Source organism: Oncorhynchus tshawytscha, linkage group LG09 (genome assembly GCF_018296145.1).
Source record: "Oncorhynchus tshawytscha isolate Ot180627B linkage group LG09, Otsh_v2.0, whole genome shotgun sequence".
Taxonomy (NCBI): Eukaryota; Metazoa; Chordata; class Actinopteri; order Salmoniformes; family Salmonidae; genus Oncorhynchus; species Oncorhynchus tshawytscha.
The window spans coordinates 38,248,519-38,266,030 of NC_056437.1; the positions used below are offsets into that span (position 1 = coordinate 38,248,519).

Genomic DNA, 17,512 nt, shown 5'->3' on the forward strand with positions numbered 1-17,512 from the left:
TGGCACTGGCCATGTCCTGCTTGCATCCGGTCCCCACCAACTCTCCCCTCTTTCAGAGGGCCACCATGCCAGGAAGCGGGGCTTCATTTAGGAGGGTTGGAGAGAAGGACATGTTGCACATTAGTCTGCAGCCCAGAAAGCCCCATAGGAATTGGCATGACTCAAGTATATTTATTCACATTACCAACTGAGATGTAACGTGTGAAGAGACTACTTTAAGCTTTATGATTCATTTAATATGTCATGGCATTAAGTTCCATCACTAATGCTCCACCTCCACACTTTTTCTTGGTTAAAAGCTCACATTAGTTTTAATTGATTCTCGATTCCTCATGAATAAGTTGTTTCGAACTGCTGATAGATTTTAACAGCTTTCTAGGCCGATTAAACCAGTGTATAGTTTGGTTAGTGTGAAGTCTTTTCTTCAATCTTTGTCATATTGTACACTGTGAGGTCTCTTACCATCATGTTATGACAGTTTTAACCTGTAACCTGTTAAGGTTATGTTCAGGAAGCTGCTCCACTCAAAATGTCTTTCTTGTAATCCCCCCCGAATTTCATCACCCATTGCTTTCACCCAACTACAACGACGGATTGAATAAATCCAGATTAAGTGTTGAAGCTGATTATTCTTTTTATAGCGACAGGAGTCTGTTGACGACTGCCAAACCGAGCAGCTCTGACTGTCACGCCAGACTCCATTGAAGTGGTCCCTATTACAGCCTTCGGTTAATGACCCTCTCGCAACACTGTACATCTCCCACCCTTATTCGTTAGCACTCGCCTAAATGAGAAAATGGGGCTATTTGGTCTCTGATGCCCGAAATGTCCTTTAATTGATCACTAATGTGACTCCTCGATTAAAGCCATGGCTTTTCCTGTGGGGTTGCCTCTTGATTACATTTGGAACACACAATTCTCTGTGAACCCTGGTGGATATTAACGCACACTCATCTGTTATGTCAGCTAGTAAACCGCATAGTAATTAAGTAGTGTGTGAGTGTCCTCAAGCTGATGAACAACATTACTCATTACTTGAGTGTGTCTTAAACCTTCACATACATACAAGAACCTGCACATTGGTCTAAATTTGAATCCTTCAGAATCCAGTTTTTGCCTGACATGACATGGCCTGCAGCAACAACAAAAAGTGCCTTCAGTCAATCATATACAAAAACTCAGCTGTGGTGCTGCTACATGATGTAAAAATATAGACCACAGACGTTGCGCGAGCATTGCAAAATAAATGTGCACGTTATTCAATCATTTCATCTAAACTGCTTGCGCGTGTCATCGGTTTTTACATGCATACTAACCCACATGGGTGATTGAAAGATGAAGGAGAGATTATTCAAAGAAAACAAACTAAAAACAAACTAGGTTTAGCCTTTTATCTGGGTATTAATTGTCAGAGTAGAGAACACACGATTTTGTACGACTCAAAAATGGGTCAAAATTCTACAAAGATCCAGCAAAAAAAGGACCATATGAATTTCAGGTAAAATAACAACCCCAATGTTCATCCCCTGGACACATGAGCTAGCAACTGCAAGCTATGTGTTTCAACCTGTCCTCAAATTCATATAGTTGGTTCACAGTTGGTTTTGGTATTTTAACCTGCATGAACGTATCTGGTGGAGACAAAATAAACATGTGCACTCGGAGATACGTGTGGGACCGGTTTGGTCAAGGTATAAGCAGCTTCTGCACATACCATACCATATGTGCTATGTGGAGCACAAACTTTTAACGTATTAAGTCTGAAAAGCTGTTTCCGAAATTCAGGTGGGATTTGTGAAGTGTTCTTGACCTATAATGCTTTTTAAAAAGGTATACATTAATAAGTAATGATGATTAATGTTTTATGATGCCAGAGAACAGATAAATGGACATCTGACTGCACACCATTCATTCCACCTGGATGGTGAAATAGAAACATAGCAATGTTTCCGTTTCTCTGCTTGAATGTTAACAAGAGAATGTCCTCTTCCTTTTCTAGTATATATGATTAAAACGCTGTAGCTTGCCATCTGTATTCTCTATCTGAAGAATGCTTGATGCACTTTACAGGGTGTTGGTATTCCTTTAATGGAAAACTACACCCACAAACTATCTTTTAGTATTTGTTGCATGTCAGCAATTGAGAAATGCATCATATGGGCCAGATTTCTCCATTTTGAAAGTTACATATCTTGAAAACTTGATTACTGACATGCAAAATATTGTGGGAATATATCAATAATGGACTAATGAAACAAATACCAAAAGATAGATTTTGGGTGGAGTTTTCCCTGTAAATACTGGCCATCATGTACATACATGGGCATATGTGCATATCACCACAGGACAGTTGGAGGGCTTGATTAAAATGCATCTTGGGTAGTTAATTAAATATGGCTGTTCTATTGCCACAGCTTGACAGGTGGAGGCTGAAGACACTCTAATTAAGTCCCCTGGATCTGTAGGTGGAGCAACTGGAGCCACAGCACACACACCTGAGTGCCTACACACACACCAATGGTGAGAGTAACACCCCCAGAAATGTTTGGGAAAATTCAGAAGGTCTAATTAAAATCCATCCGGTTGCAGAAGAGGTCAAATAAAACCCTTTAGACAAAAGACTTGGTCTAATCTTTATACATGATAATAGTCACCGTTAAGATACACATTTGTATACTACGAGAACAACACAGAAGATAGAGATACTGAAACTTTTTACTGGTTTACCTAACCTGCAGGTTGGGGAAGAGCTGGTCATGGGTTTGTCTTCAGGGAAGCCTGGCATACAGAGTTTGAACCACCCTGTCACAGGGGGCTGGCCAAGCATAGAAACACTTTCTAGTGTTTCTCTTTGAGACTAATTCAATATGGCCGCCAAACGTGGTAGTATTTTATATACACCGACAACTTTCTAAGGGGTACATCATAGGTTGTGTCCCATTCTACCATCAAGCAGAAGTAAAGTGGTGTGTGCCCATCAATGTGAATGTGAGCACTGGTAAGAGTTTAGGAGTGTGGCTGTGGTTAGTTTGATCTGGCTCTAGCTCCCTCCGCCTTGCTCAGTGAAGACAAACCCTCTGAACAAAAGCCTTTCCATGCGCGACTCGTAAAGATTCATTATTGCTTACAGGAACAAAGCATTTTGTGTACATGGACACACAGTGCAGAGTCATGGAGAGCAATGGAGTGGCATAGGAAAAGGAAGGGGAGAGGGGGGAACAGACCTGAACAGCGTGGTCTGTTTCTATCAGCATGGGAAGGGTCATACTGGCATGGGGTTTTAAGGGAAGGGTCATACTGGCATGGGGGGTTAAAAGGGAAGGGTCATACTGGCATGGGGGTTAAAAGGGAAGGGTCATACTGGCATGGGGGGGGTAAAAGGGAAGGGTCATACTGGCATGGGAGGGGTAAAAGGGAAGGGTCATACTGGCATGGGGGTAAAAGGGAAGGGTCATACTGGCATGGGGGGGTAAAAGGGAAGGGTCATAGGCATGGGGGTAAAAGGGAAGGGTCATATAGGCATGGGGGAGTAAAAGGGAAGGGTCATATAGGCATGGGGGTAAAAGGGAAGGGTCATATAGGCATGGGGGTAAAAGGGAAGGGTCATATAGGCATGGGGGTAAAAGGGAAGGGTCATATAGGCATGGGGGTAAAAGGGAAGGGTCATATAGGCATGGGGGTAAAAGGGAAGGGTCATATAGACATGGGGGGGTAGGAGGGAAGAGTCATACCGCAGAAGTGGATGAGAGAGAGAGGAACTATGGGATATGTGAGCAAGCAGGTTTAGCTGGGGAATTATAGCATACACTTTTCTGTTTATGGCTTGAAGGTTCAGTGTCTTATGAACGACTGCGGAGTTAGAGGACTGCGAGGTGGGGGACCATTTTAACATTTCAGTGGAAATGTGGCCCAGCATTTGAATTCCCATGTTCCCTTGTCACTCAAGCACTGCTAAAGTACACAACTCTACTTCCAAAGGAAGGTGTCACATGAAAAGTACAGTAGAGTGCTGGGGGCTGTGAAGCTTGATATCAACACAGAATATTGTTCCACCATCCTGCTGACTTTACAGTGGTGATTTTAAATAGTAGACTTATAAGACAGACCACATGAATACCCTCAACACGTATACACACACCCACACGTACGCCTTCACACATTCATACCTACATGTACATAATATGTGAATTTACGATAAATTCCAATAAGCAATTGGTGCCCCGTTCGAGGAACATTTAAGATGGGAAAGATGTGCGGTTTTTTGCTCTCAAAAAGAAGCAGAAAGCTTTGAAAAAGCAGTTGATGTGGGTGGTGGTGGGACTGGGGAGGAAGTTGGGGGGACTCGGGGCATTTGATAACTACCCTTATATATTCGACTTTCTGGTTGTCTTTCATAATTGGTCAGAAAATGTCAATTTGTGTGGTCCACTGTTCCAAGAGTCAAAATGCAGGTGTTGCTTACGCAAAGGGAAAGATACAGAAGCATGGGCATCTTTCTGCCTGAGAGTCAGTGTGCTTATCCACATCCTGCTCTCTCAGAGTGGAACACCAGGATAGAATACTCAGATTTGCAAGGATACGGTGGATAGCTGATAAAGTATCTCATGATTAACAAACGCCTCCAGAATAGTGTGTCCTCCAGGTGTACCGCATCCAGACACGGTTGTCTTACATCCACAGTCCAAAAACCCCATTACTGTCTCAGTCCTACTGGCCCATCTATGAAGGTCCTGGGAGAGCTCCATGTACATTCGACAACTGGAATACATTCTACTTTCTGGGGATCTTTCACGATGACACTGTCCAAATGGCCTTCTGTAAATGACCACCATGTTCTTCAGTGGGGAGGCCACCAGGCGACCAACGGCTAGGTGTTTCAGGGTAGCAGGAAGCAATGACAGTGACTGGGAACTGACTGACTGGCTGGGGGTATTTCTCTGTGTGACTGTGGGTCAGTGAGGGGATTTGGCCTCTCATACCCTGTGTCCTTGTCTCCTGCTCCTGGGAACTCAGTGGGATTGGGGAGGGAAGGGGGGTTAGGGGGGCTATGGAAATGGCACAATGTGTTAGTAAGAGTTAAAAATGTCAGGAATGGCACCAACAATTCCTGTTTTCTTAAAGGTGAAAAGATTGGGAGTTTTTCCAACAGCAAGACTGAACTGTCTTTGATATATATTAAACAACGGTTGCCTGGGCCAGGAGAATGGAGGCACATTTTACAGAACCTAGTCATTGCTACAGTATATAGCATCTTCTATGGAGTTTCAATATAAAATAAACATTTACATTTGAAAGGATGGTGAGATTAAGATTAATTTACTATATTTGTCAAACCAGAGATGAAGTCTTTGACATTCATCATTCTTATGCTCTAACGTTGTTAGTGAACTTAAAAAGCAGGATAGTCGTTGGTTAAGTAGCCCCTGTAAGCGATATGAAACACATGGGTCCATATTGTAATGGGAAGCTTAGAAAGGGTTTTGTTGACTGAGGCTCAAAATTCCCATAAACTTTTTCTTGTTTAGGGAAGGCACATGTTCGTCTGAACTATCTTGGCCAAGTAAGTCTGGCAACTTATTCACACCCAGTCTGTTGGGAATGATTTCTTGTCAATGAGAACACATCTCGTGTTTAGTTTTATGCAAACGTTACCTCAATTTGACAGGCATGGCAAGGACTGACTGTCTGCTCTTGGATGACGTCATCCCCAAAATTATAAATAGAATATAATTTCTTAATAATATCCCTTCTACATGCCATTATCCTCTATTGTACTCCCATCTGGAATACATATCAGTCTATATATGTTGGATTTATTCAGGTAAGTGACCACTACTTATAATCCTGTATTAAGTACTCCCATCTATGAAGATAGAGTGGGCGGATAATGTGTTTTCCATTATGAATCAGAAAGTACAGTACAGTGTGTGTTTGTTTGCAATACGGGCCAGGAGCAGGATTTGTTATTGCCTCCTGAATGGGGCTGTGAGGGTATGGGGAGGGGTAGGTAGGTAGATTGCTCCTGAATGGGGCTGTGAGGGTATGGGGAGGGGTAGGTAGATTGCTCCTGAATGGGGCTGTGAGGGTATGGGAAGGGGTAGGTAGATTGCCTCCTGAATGGGGCTGTGAGGGTATTGGGGAGGGGTAGGTAGATTGTCTCCTGAATGGGGCTGTGAGGGTATGGGGAGGGGTAGGTAGGTAGATTGCTTCCTGAATGGGGCTGTGAGGGTATGGGGAGGGGTAGGTAGATTGCCTCCTGAATGGGGCTGTGAGGGTATGGGGAGGGGTAGGTGGATTGCCTCCTGAATGGGGCTGTGTGGGTATGGGGAGGGGTAGGTGGATTGCCTCCTGAATGGGGCTGTGAGGGTATGGGTGTGGAGCCAGTGTCCTGGATGGGGAACTCATGATGGATGGATGAATGAAATAATGACTGTAGTCAAACAGAGAAAGGGGCAGGAGGTCGAGGAGCTAGTGAAGATTAGGTCACATCATCAGATTCTGCTGCCGTGGGGCAGGTGGGGAAGGGCCACCCCGGGCCTCCTCTCGGGGCAGCGCTGGGGGTAGGGCACACTACAGGTGGAGTGCAGCAGGCCAGGGAGCTCCCTGGGGGCACGGCCCCAACGCCGGGACACCCACCCCCACCTGGGGCTCACGCACTCCATCCTCCGGGTGCGCCTCCCCGTGTGGCCAAACAGGGAGGCCGCCAGGGGCCATTGTCCGTCTGAGCTGGGTTCCTGGCAGGCAGGGACACAGGGTTTAGGCTGGGGCTTGTGCCTGGAGCCCTGGAGCCCCTCCTCTAGGCAGGGCAACCAGGCCGCCCCATGGCCCTCGGTAGGCATGAGATTCTGGGTGAGGGCTAAGGAGGGGGTAGGGTGTGAGCAGGCAGGGGGGAGCCTGATTCGACCATCCTCTCCCAGCATGGGCCCCAGCAGGCCTAGGCTGGTTCTGTCTGTCAGCGAGTCTGTGCGGTCTTCATAGCCCAGGTCGGCTGGAGCCGAGCACTGCTGCAGGAAACAATGACCCTTCCCCCCAACGTCCGTGGTGCTCCCGTCCTGGCAGCCCATCTCCCCTTGACCTTCCTCCTCCACCTCCGCCACTTCCTCATCCTTTCCCTCCTCCCCCTCTTCGTCCTCCTCTCCCGGCGGGGGCGCGCGGAGGTCTCTGAGGAAGACCACAATGACTGAGATGTTGTCGCTGGAGCCGGCGTCACGGGCCGAGGCCACCAGCTTGTGGGCCACCATGGTGCTGTCGCCACTGTTCTCCGTCAGGTGGTCGCTGACCACACGCACCGCCTCTTCGGGGCTGACTGTGTCGTAGAAGCCGTCGCAGGCCAGGATCAGGTAGTCCTCCGTGCCATCCAATGGGACGATGTGTTGGTCAGCAACGCCAGAGATGTAGGGCTTGTGCTCATTGTCACCTGTCAATCACCAAGACAAAGAGAGATAAGAAACAAAGAAAACAAATCATGTATTCTATATATTGTCAAATGTTTCTCATTGAAGCACTTTTTATAAAAACAGGAACCTGTTCAACCCTCAAAGAGCTGACAACAACTTCATGTGATATTCAGTGCTGCTTTATCTGTCAAGTCCACAAGGCTATGCATATGTTTTGAAATCATGGTTGAGAAAAACAAAGAATAAATGTTAATTTAAAATGTAATAATAAATGATACATCTTCTGCTTGCCACCTTATCACCTAAACGTGTTGTTCAGTACTCCAAACCGAGTTAAGAGCGCCTAAACGTGTTGTTCAGTACTCCAAACCGAGTTAAGAGCGCCTAAACGTGTTGTTCAGTACTCCAAACCGAGTTAAGAGCGCCTAAACGTGTTGTTCAGTACTCCAAACCGAGTTAAGAGCGCCTAAACGGAAAGTTATAACCTTTTTATGCACTTTTCTCTCTTTGCGTATTCATGCTATTCACCTGCTATTCGTTCGGGATGGAAATCTAAGAAATGAACGTGTGGCAGAGGTGTGTCTACAGATACGCCTTATTCTGACCTTGACTTAATTCCTTCATAATTCCACCACCTTTATGCGAGAGGAAACCATGAATAAAGTTGAGTGAATCTGCAGTTTCCAAGTGGAAAAAGCATCCACTTAATTTTTTCTGATAGAAATAACATAATTCTCCATGCACTGTAATTTACAACTTGATACGCGCTATTGATAAGAGCTAGGTAAATGAGTAATCCGTTTGGAGAAGGGAATTGTAAATATAAATGACACTTGTTTTATTTCACCTGGAGACAAATGTGAAACCAGTCATATGGCAGCAAACTGAAGCATATCAACATTCCCACAGTAAAGTTTATGAAATTACTGTGCCATTATGTCGAATTTTAATTGTACAGCCTTTTAACTTGCAGGGATAGGAACTCTTGAATGGCTTAATTATAGGCTACCCCGACCTTCTCTGTTTCCTATTTCTATCATGTTAAATATTAGTCACTATCAGTATCTACCGTCAGTAGGTCTAAAAACAACACATTCAACTGGTCATTTACTGTTAGTTCGCTTCAGTTAGTAGGCCTATAGCCTACATTATCATTCCATTTAATTACATTGTTTCATTTACCTTCATTTGCTTCCTCTGTAAACGCCGTTACGGCCATGTGGTTGTTGCTGAGGATCATTAGTAACAGTTGATTGAGTAACGTTAAACACCAGTTGGTGCTAAAACGGAGACGAATCTGCATATATTTAGATGGATTTATTTTATTGATCCTTACTTCCTTAACCCGTTCTCTTGATGTATTCTAGTCTGTCGACAAAATAAAAGGTACACCGTATTTAAAGGGATGGCTTCAGATAAATGTACCGAAAACCCTATTGAATGAAAACTCCACGAGAAAAGTTCCGCGGTTGAATTACATTTATTCAGCGCGCGCAAGGGAACAACACCTGCAAAGCCCGTTACGCACCTTCATAAAGTACGTTTGAAACTGCTGAGAAGTGCATATGAAAGGCGTGCGTAAGAAAAGCGTAATTTTCGGTCCTTTGTGACTAATGTATTTATATATACGTATGAATATCAGTGTTGCAATATCTGTCTTCTCTCCTCTCCTTCATGCAGCAGGTATTAAACAGTTGTTATGTAGCAGCCATTTGCTGTCGAGGAAGCGGTTGTTTTGATATCAGATTAGTGGAGCTTTAGGATTAGGGAACAGCAGGTCACAGTAGGGCTTTCTCACTAGCCACCACTAAAATAACTATCAGGAAATAAGACTAGAAGCTAGCCTCAAGTTTCCTTGTGCATCAAGGCTGGGGGTCAATTAGAATTGAGGTCAGTTATTTCCATTTTTGGGGGGAAATAAAATCGAATCACTTCCTGAATAGACTTCAATTCAAATTGACCCCAACCCTATTGTGTATGTAAATGAGTACAGTTGGATTCTAAGGAAGTCTTTACAGTGGATTCCAATGTAAAGGCCATTTGTTTTCAAGAGAACAACAGTATTGTTGTGATTGTGATGATGTATTATTGGAGCTGTGAGATTATTCCATCTAATCCCATTAGGATTTTAAATACCTGCTGGGAAATCAGACTGGTCACCTAACCTAAAGTTACGTACACTTGTGTATGCATAAAGTTACAGGAAACCCTCAACCCCCACCTCTGGGTTGCTATTTGTCTCCCACTCAGCACAGTGGCAGCTGATCCTTGGCTGTGGCACTCAATCACCAAGATAGTTTAGACTGATTATGGGCCTCCTGCTGAGTGGTGAGTTGCACACACACGCACTCTCTGCACGACACAAACACACTCTCTGCTCGACACACTCCGACCTCTTGTACTTCATACGGTAATTGTATAAATACAAGGCATAGAGTGATTGTTTGCACCTATGGCTCTGGATACGGACAGGCTGCCATTAACCCTCCACGTGCCGAACCAGATGACACAGCCTCCCAGAGCCTCAATACGCTGCTTCTCATCCTGCAGAGGGAGAAAGAAAGATAGTATTATGTACAATGATATGTGGTTGTATATGAGACAGACATCTCTGCTCAAGTGATGTTAACCACTGTGTGTGTGAAGTGAACAGTGATTAAGTGAGTGTGTTTTGTGTGTGTGTGTGTGCGTGCATGTGACCTCTCTGTCAGGCTTGTGAGGTTTCATCAGTTCCACGGCCTGGCCTTTCTTGACCAGCATGACCTGAGAGTCCCCTAGCCAGGCCACATACAGGGTCCGTCCCCTTAGAAAGGTCACCACCCCCGTGGTGCCGCAGCGCAGGTTCTGTAACACACAGACACACACAGACAGACACACACACATATACATACATACGGGTGGAAGCACACACACACATTTAGACATAAACATATATGAATGTCCGGTTACGTGTCTACTGGGTCTTTCCATTTGATTTCAATCAGTTTTTGACCACACCCCATTTGATACGAATGAAAATGTCCATACTATACCAATTTGAGCCCTTACCTCCATCTTAGCTTTACGGATGAAGCGTTCATCGGTGACTCTGAAGGCGCGACACAGGGCCTCCCCTGGATCTTGGCTGAAGCACTCCTGGTGCACCATATTGACGTGAAGGTGGTTGGCGGCGTAGATGGCGGCGTCCACGCCCCCATGGCCATCGAACACGGCGAAGAAGGCCTGCTCCTCCTGGTCCTGAAAACACACACACAGGTCAAAGGTCAAAACAGTATGACAAGAGGATGAGCCTGCAATGTCTTAGAGCTTCAATACTTTCAGGACGCACTCTTATTTCTGCACTTCATTGGAGTCATCACCTGTTCTAACATGATATTAATTCATGTATAGACTCTCATCAAGAGTATGAAGCAATGCAAAGCATTCATCTGTCTCAATCATTTTTACAACAAGCTTCCATAAAGAAATTGAACTCATCATAGTAATGTTTTCTAAATTACAATTGCTTCTACAGCATAGTTCGTTGCGTGTCACTCTCAGTTGTGTGTTTTCCATGAATGGCAAGCACACAACGTCACGAGAGTGACACGCAACAAACTATGCTGTAGAAGCAATTGTAATTTAGAAAACATTACTATGATGAGTTCAATTTCTTTATGGAAGCTTGTTGTAAAAATGATTGAGACAGATGAATGTTTTGCATTGCTTCATACTCTTGATGTGTAGTAGTGCCTCATCACGAATATGCACATCGAAATATAACCTGCTTGCGTCTCCATCTATTTGTTTTAATTAACTGGGGAGGCTTACCTGCCACTAGCATGCTTAGCTAATAGAATGAGATAAACATTTGATCCAACTGAATAATTATCTCAGGATCCTTGCTGTTGTCCATCTGCCTGTCTGTCCCAGGGATGTCTCACTGGCCAGTTGGCTCAGAGTGGACGTAAGGGGAGGGGCCATAATCGTTGGGGATGACTGGAAAACTAATAAGGATAGGACTTCAATGACTGATTGACTCAGTGTGGCTCAGATAACATGCTATTATCTGGCTGGTGTGTCTCTGTCAAATCAAATCACATTTGATTGGTCGCGTATACATATTTTGCAGTTATCGCAGGTGCAGCGAAATGTTTCTAGCTCCAGTTCTATCTGTCTGTTTGCCTCTCTCTCTGTGTGTGTGTGTGTGTGTGTGTTTATGTGTGTGTGTGTGTGTTTATGTGTGTGTTTGTGTGTGTGTTTATGTGTGTGTGTGAGGGTGTGTTGTTCAGCTTCATTGAAATCATTTCCTTCATGCCCGAGGGAGCACGTTAGAGTGCTGTAGCCAATAATGCTATTAGAAGCATTTCATTCACCAGCGGCTAGCTACTGTGCTATCATTTACTGTTCTTATTGGGGTTGTAATGGGAATAACTCGTATAGGGGAGTTTTATTGATCTCCCCCCATAGTGAAGTGAGTCGATAGCTTCCCAGCTGGGTTAGCCTACTCAGTGGGGGGGGTCTCTTCATTAGCTGATATGCACAGAATAATAAAATGCTCTTTTTAGCCAGTCGACAGCGATTTTGAAGAGTGCCTCTACAGGGTTGGGGTCAATTCCATTTCAATTCAGGCAATTCAGGATGTAAACTGAAACTCCTCAATTTAGAATTGGAATTTCAGTTTACTTCCTGAATTGATGGTGATACTGTGTTTTACTGTTATTGCATCAAGTGTTAGGCCAAATGTTGCTAAGAAACATTCAAACAATGACAGACATCCTGGAGTCTTTGATAGGAGAATATATTTTGAGTGTGGCCAAGAACAAGGTATTGATTTTGTGGTCATCAGGATGCCATCCGCCATGTGTCTTGGGGTTTCTAGAGAGCCCTTTTAGAGTAAGCACTTTAAAGGCCACTATAGGGTTGAGCAGTATCCATATTTCATACCGTTTCTGTACCACACTGGGATATATGGTATTACCGAATGTAAAACACCAGGGGCGCTATTTCTTTAAAAAAGTGAACTTATAAGCAGTGGCGTAGCACGCACCCCCCGCAGCCCACATGAGACGGGGGGCGCCCAGCCCACAAGAGACGGGGGGCGCCCAGCCCACATTTCTTCTATCTATATATATTTTTTGTAATGATATTGAAAATCATAGCGTCGTTATGTCTAAATACCCCGGTATAAGGTATATCACCCAAGCCTAGCCCACTAGGGAGAAGCCATAGGGCAGGGCTACAGTAGTGTTCGAGCCCTCTTTTCCCACCCTTTCTTCTTATGCTTTACCAGAAACGGCAATCAATTGTAATTGAATGTAAAGAGTCCATATCCCTTTAATGGTTACGGTAAGAACTGGAGGGTAATCTGATCCTAGATCTGTGGTTGAAGGCTGCTCTCTTCATCAACCTAGCGACATGCTGGAGTCACCCGTACCTGTATGTTGAACTGATCCTAGACCTGTGGTTAAGGATTACTCTGTTCATGCTTACCTGTATGTTGAACTGATCCTAGACCTGTGGTTAAGGATTACTCTGTTCATGCTTACCTGTATGTTGAAGAGGGTGTTGAAGTCGGGAATGACGATGTGTTTGTCCTCCATCTTGCGGCGCATGTTTTTGATGGCGTGGATGGAGGTCTCGTAGTAGGGCTGAGGGCGGCGGCGGTAAGGGAAGTCTTTCAGCCACAGGCAGCATGTTTCACACAACTTATTGAAGATGAGCCGGGCAAAGGCCACCGACTCAATCTCTAAAAGAGAACACACACAAACCGCACATGCACGCACATAAATGGCATGTGATTAGACCTCAGGCTAGCACACATATACATTATACACGCATGTATCCATGCATAAGTGCACATGTGAAAAGAATGCACATCATTTACAGCCTCCAGATGTATATTCACGTTTGTTCACATTAAAATGCACACATGTAGACTCACATGAAACCATACACACATAATCACACATACGCAGGCACACACACACACATTTGTTTGCAATCAGTCCCAATTAACCTGGTAGTCTGGGACACCTGTATTCCATACTAGAGCTCTGTCACACTTGAACCCAAAGGCACTCATGTAAGTCAACAACAGGGTTTATTGGATTACTGTCAACGTTTCTGATGATACATTTTTGGTTGCAATAAATATGCTTGCGTTGATATTGACATTTTGCATTGATATTGCATTGCATATTGCATATTTATTGACATTGAATTGTTTAAATGCAACTTTATAATCTCTCCTGTCATAAGTGACATAAACATGTTTTGGTTGGTTATCATAGTCTGTGTACCTACAGTACTCCCATTAGAACAGAACGCATCAATCATTTGAGCTTCAATTTGGATGTTTGTTATTTCTGTATGTTTCAAAATGTGTTCATAGGTGAATAGAAATGGCTTTTGGGGTTTTAAACAGCATCGGTGTGAGCTCACTGACGGAATTTCGAGGAAGTTAACTAATTTAGGGCTCGATTCAATCCGTATCGAAATTTAAAGGTCATTTCCAAATGAGCCGACATGCAGCGTTTACCGTGAATGGAGTGTCCGTTAATGTGGGAACATTGCCTTTAAACTTATATCGTGCTGTAGAGCAGCTCTTCAGGACTACGGATTGAATCAAGCCCTTAGCCTTTTTCTTCTCTGCCACAGCGGGTCGAGCAACAGAGAGGGACTCAGGAGACAATGTTAAAGTGTTTGTTTTTATTTTGATGAACCTGAAATATAGATAAATCTCTCAAAGTACTCTGTTTCCTAGTTACCTTGGTTGTTGTTAGGGGGGATTAACTGGGTGACTGACATTCGTAAGAAAACTTGTGGGCTTACTGTTTGTTGCAAAGGGCTCACCAATTGTTCATTCGTAATATACAGAATAGTAGCGGTTGTAACTCGTCTTAAGAAGCTCTGATGCTTACTATAGAGTCCTATGTTTTACTATAGATACCTATAATCCTATAAATACTGTGAGATTCCAAGAGTTAGGTCGTTTTTCTACTTACCTAGAGAACTCATGGATACCATTTTTATGTCTCTGCATTCTCCTCTCAAAAACAGGGAAATAGACCTAACTATTACAAAGCTTGGTGGTTAGCACTTGGTCCTCTATGCATTTTTTACAAGTTCGTTTGAAACGATAACATTTAGATTATAGTTGTTTTAAATGCATTTTTACTTTACTATTTTCTCTGATATACGCATTTCATTCATCCGCCGTGGGCACACGGACAACCTCTCAAATCAAGACAGTGGCCAGATGCGACAGCGGGACAGAATGAGGAAGTTGATAGTTTCTATGAGTTCATTTGTTTGACTCAGCGCAAGTAGAAAAACAACCAAAATCTCGCAGTATCTTTTAAAGACACCATAGCTTCTGTAATGAATATCTGGACGAGGTCATTTTGAATGAATTCTCTGCTCCACCTAGTGGAACTAAGGACTTGGTCTTTCCACTCTCCAATCCTCCTCACTCTCCTTTCTTCCCCTTCTCTCTATTCCTCTCCATTCCTCTCCTCCTCCTCCTCTCACTAACTCCCCAGGCTCTGTAGTTAAATTTAACCTCCCATTCCATCTCAGAGCCCTGTCAGTGAGCAGTGGGAGCTCTGTGTGTGTGGGTGTGTGGGTGTGTTCGTGTGTCTCCTCTGCCCTGGGCCTAGATGGCCAGGCTGTCTGCTATCCTCTGTTCTTACCCACTCTTACCGCCCACCTGACATTCACCAACCCACCCTCCGTCCCAAGACAGCAACCCCGTCACGCAAATCACCAGAGCCAAAATTATCTTTCCCCTGCGTTCTCTTTTTGCCTCACTCTCTCCTCCTCCCTCTCTCTCTCTGATAAGAACACAGAGATCTTAGAGGACTGTCGCAGGGTTATTCATTGCTGTTCCCTTCTATTCTAAAAGACCTCTGCTCTCGCTCGCTCCACAGAGTGCTTTGTTTTGTAACTAACAAAGTAAAGGGAATTCTAAGTGACAGCGGTTGACATCAAGCTGTGGTATAAAACAAGTGAGCCAGGAAGCACAACTGTTTTAATGCTAATTATTCGCTAAGAGATTGTAGCAGCTGTGCCACAAATACAATGTGTTTGTGTTAAAGTTGGTGATTTTCTCATTTGTCCACGGTGTTGAATAAAACAACACCTGAAATTATTAAGGCTTTAAGCCAATATATTGAATAAGAAATACCTCTGTCCTTTCAGTAGCCTAGCTAGGTCAGTACATGACCTGATTTTGCATGTCATGCGCAGGTTGACAGGGGACTCACGGGGGAAAGGGTCTACTCCATCCTCGACGGTCTTCTGGATGTGGTAGATGGAGAGGTCACTCTGCAGAACACTGTCTGCCGTAGCCCGTGCCAGGGCAGCCGCCAGGGAGAAGGGGCAGTTACTGTAGTAGAGAGAGAGAAAAAAGAAAATGAGAGGGGTTAAAACATCCATTCAACACCAGGGAGGAAGTAAGATAAAAGCCTTGGAGGAATAGATGGAAGGAGGTATAGGACGATTATACTGTAGCAACCAGATCTAACAATCATATAGCGTAGAGATTGAGAGAGAATGATGGAGAGAGAGTGTGTGCTAGGTTGTAGCTGTAACATCCCCATCAACCTTACTTGAGTTATCATACTCCAAAGAGACCAGCCTATAGATTTACAGTCCTCAATGACCAGCTCTCACTTCAACCATTAGGCCTACCATCAATTCATTCCACTGAAGTAATTCCCTCAATCGAGCAGCTTTAACCAATCCCAGAGTAGAAGTCTGTCTGTATGTCCTTTGACATGAGACAGGCCTGTTAATTTTCTACGTTCCAATCGCTTCTGGGTTGTAATTTTTTACCCCCTTTTTCACCCCAATTTCATGATTACGATCTTGTCTCATTGCTGCAACTCCCCAACGGGATGAGTGACACGACCAACCTTTGGGATCCAATGGAGGAGTTTCCTTACACTGGCGGGGGATCCTGAGCATTGGTCTGCCACCACTCTATTTAGGATCTTTTAGTTGCGTATTCACCTATGATGCCCTGCCCACTTGACCTACTTCCTGATCGAACACAGTTGTTTCCCTCCTTACATTTTAGGTTCTCGGCACCGGATAGCTAGCTATCTAGCATCTAGTTAGAGATGGCACCGCTAGATCAATTGGCATGCAAGTTCTGAGGAACGCTGCCGGAAGTAGGAAAACATTCACAGTAAATGGACACGCCCTTGTTCCCAGGCACGGTAATGTGAATAATAATGGCAATAGTAATGGCGTCTTTTTGCAGGCACTAACTCTGCCATGGTACTATGATGTTGAACGCTGAGCTATAGTCAAAGACCAGCATTCTAACGTAGGTGTTCCTCTTGTCCAGGTGGGAAAGGGCAGTGTGGAGTGCAATAGAGATTGCGTCATCTGTGGATCTGTTGGAGGCGGTATGCGAATTAGAGTGGGTCCAGAGTGTGTGGGATGATGGTGTTGATGTGAGCCATGACCAGCCTTTTAAAGCATTTCATGGCTACAGATGTGAGTGCTACGAGGCGATAGTAATTTAGACAGGTTACCTTGGCGTTCTTGAGCACACCTGGGCACACGGACTATGGTGGTCTGCTTGAAACATGTAGGTCAGGGAGAAGTTGAAAATGTCAGTGAAGACACTTGCCAGCTGGTCAGCACATGCTTTGAGTATGCATCCTGGTAATTTGTCTCCTTGTGAATGTTAACCTGTTTAAAGGTCTTACTCACATTAGCTACGGAGAGCAAGATCACATAGTCATCCGGAACTCCTGGTGCTCTCATACATGGTTCAGTGTTGCTTGCCTCGAAGTGAGCATATAAGGAATTTAGCCCAACTGGAAATCTCACGTCACTGGGCAGCTCGTGGCTGGGTTTCTCTTTATAATCTGTGATAGTTTGTGAGCCCTGCCACATCCGACAAGCTTCAGAGCCGGCGTAGTAGGATTCGATCTTAGTTCTGTATTGATGTTTTGACTGTTTGATGGCTCGTCAGAGGTCGTAGCAGGATTTCTTCTAAGCGTCCGGATTAGTGTCCCGCTCCCGCGGCCTCTATCTTTTAGCTCAGTGTGAATTTTATTTTGCCTGTAATCCATCGCTTCTTGTTGGGTTATGTACGTGCCGTCACTGCAGGGACATCG

The 17,512-nt window shown here is 44.4% G+C and overlaps 1 protein-coding gene across 1 annotated transcript in view; it reads right to left on the bottom strand.

The window, feature by feature from the left end:
* Positions 1-5,738: 5,738 nt before the first annotated feature.
* Positions 5,739-17,512, bottom strand: part of LOC112257925 (protein phosphatase 1E) — a 62,632-nt gene continuing 50,858 nt past the window's right edge. Inside the window, exons 2-7 of the mRNA XM_024431871.2 lie at positions 15,644-15,765; positions 12,926-13,125; positions 10,446-10,634; positions 10,098-10,241; positions 9,848-9,941; positions 5,739-7,417 (exon numbers count right to left, since the gene is read on the bottom strand). Of these exons, the coding sequence (XP_024287639.2) occupies positions 6,492-7,417; positions 9,848-9,941; positions 10,098-10,241; positions 10,446-10,634; positions 12,926-13,125; positions 15,644-15,765 (1,675 nt within the window). The 3' untranslated portion in view covers positions 5,739-6,491. The remainder of the gene's footprint in view (positions 7,418-9,847; positions 9,942-10,097; positions 10,242-10,445; positions 10,635-12,925; positions 13,126-15,643; positions 15,766-17,512) is intronic.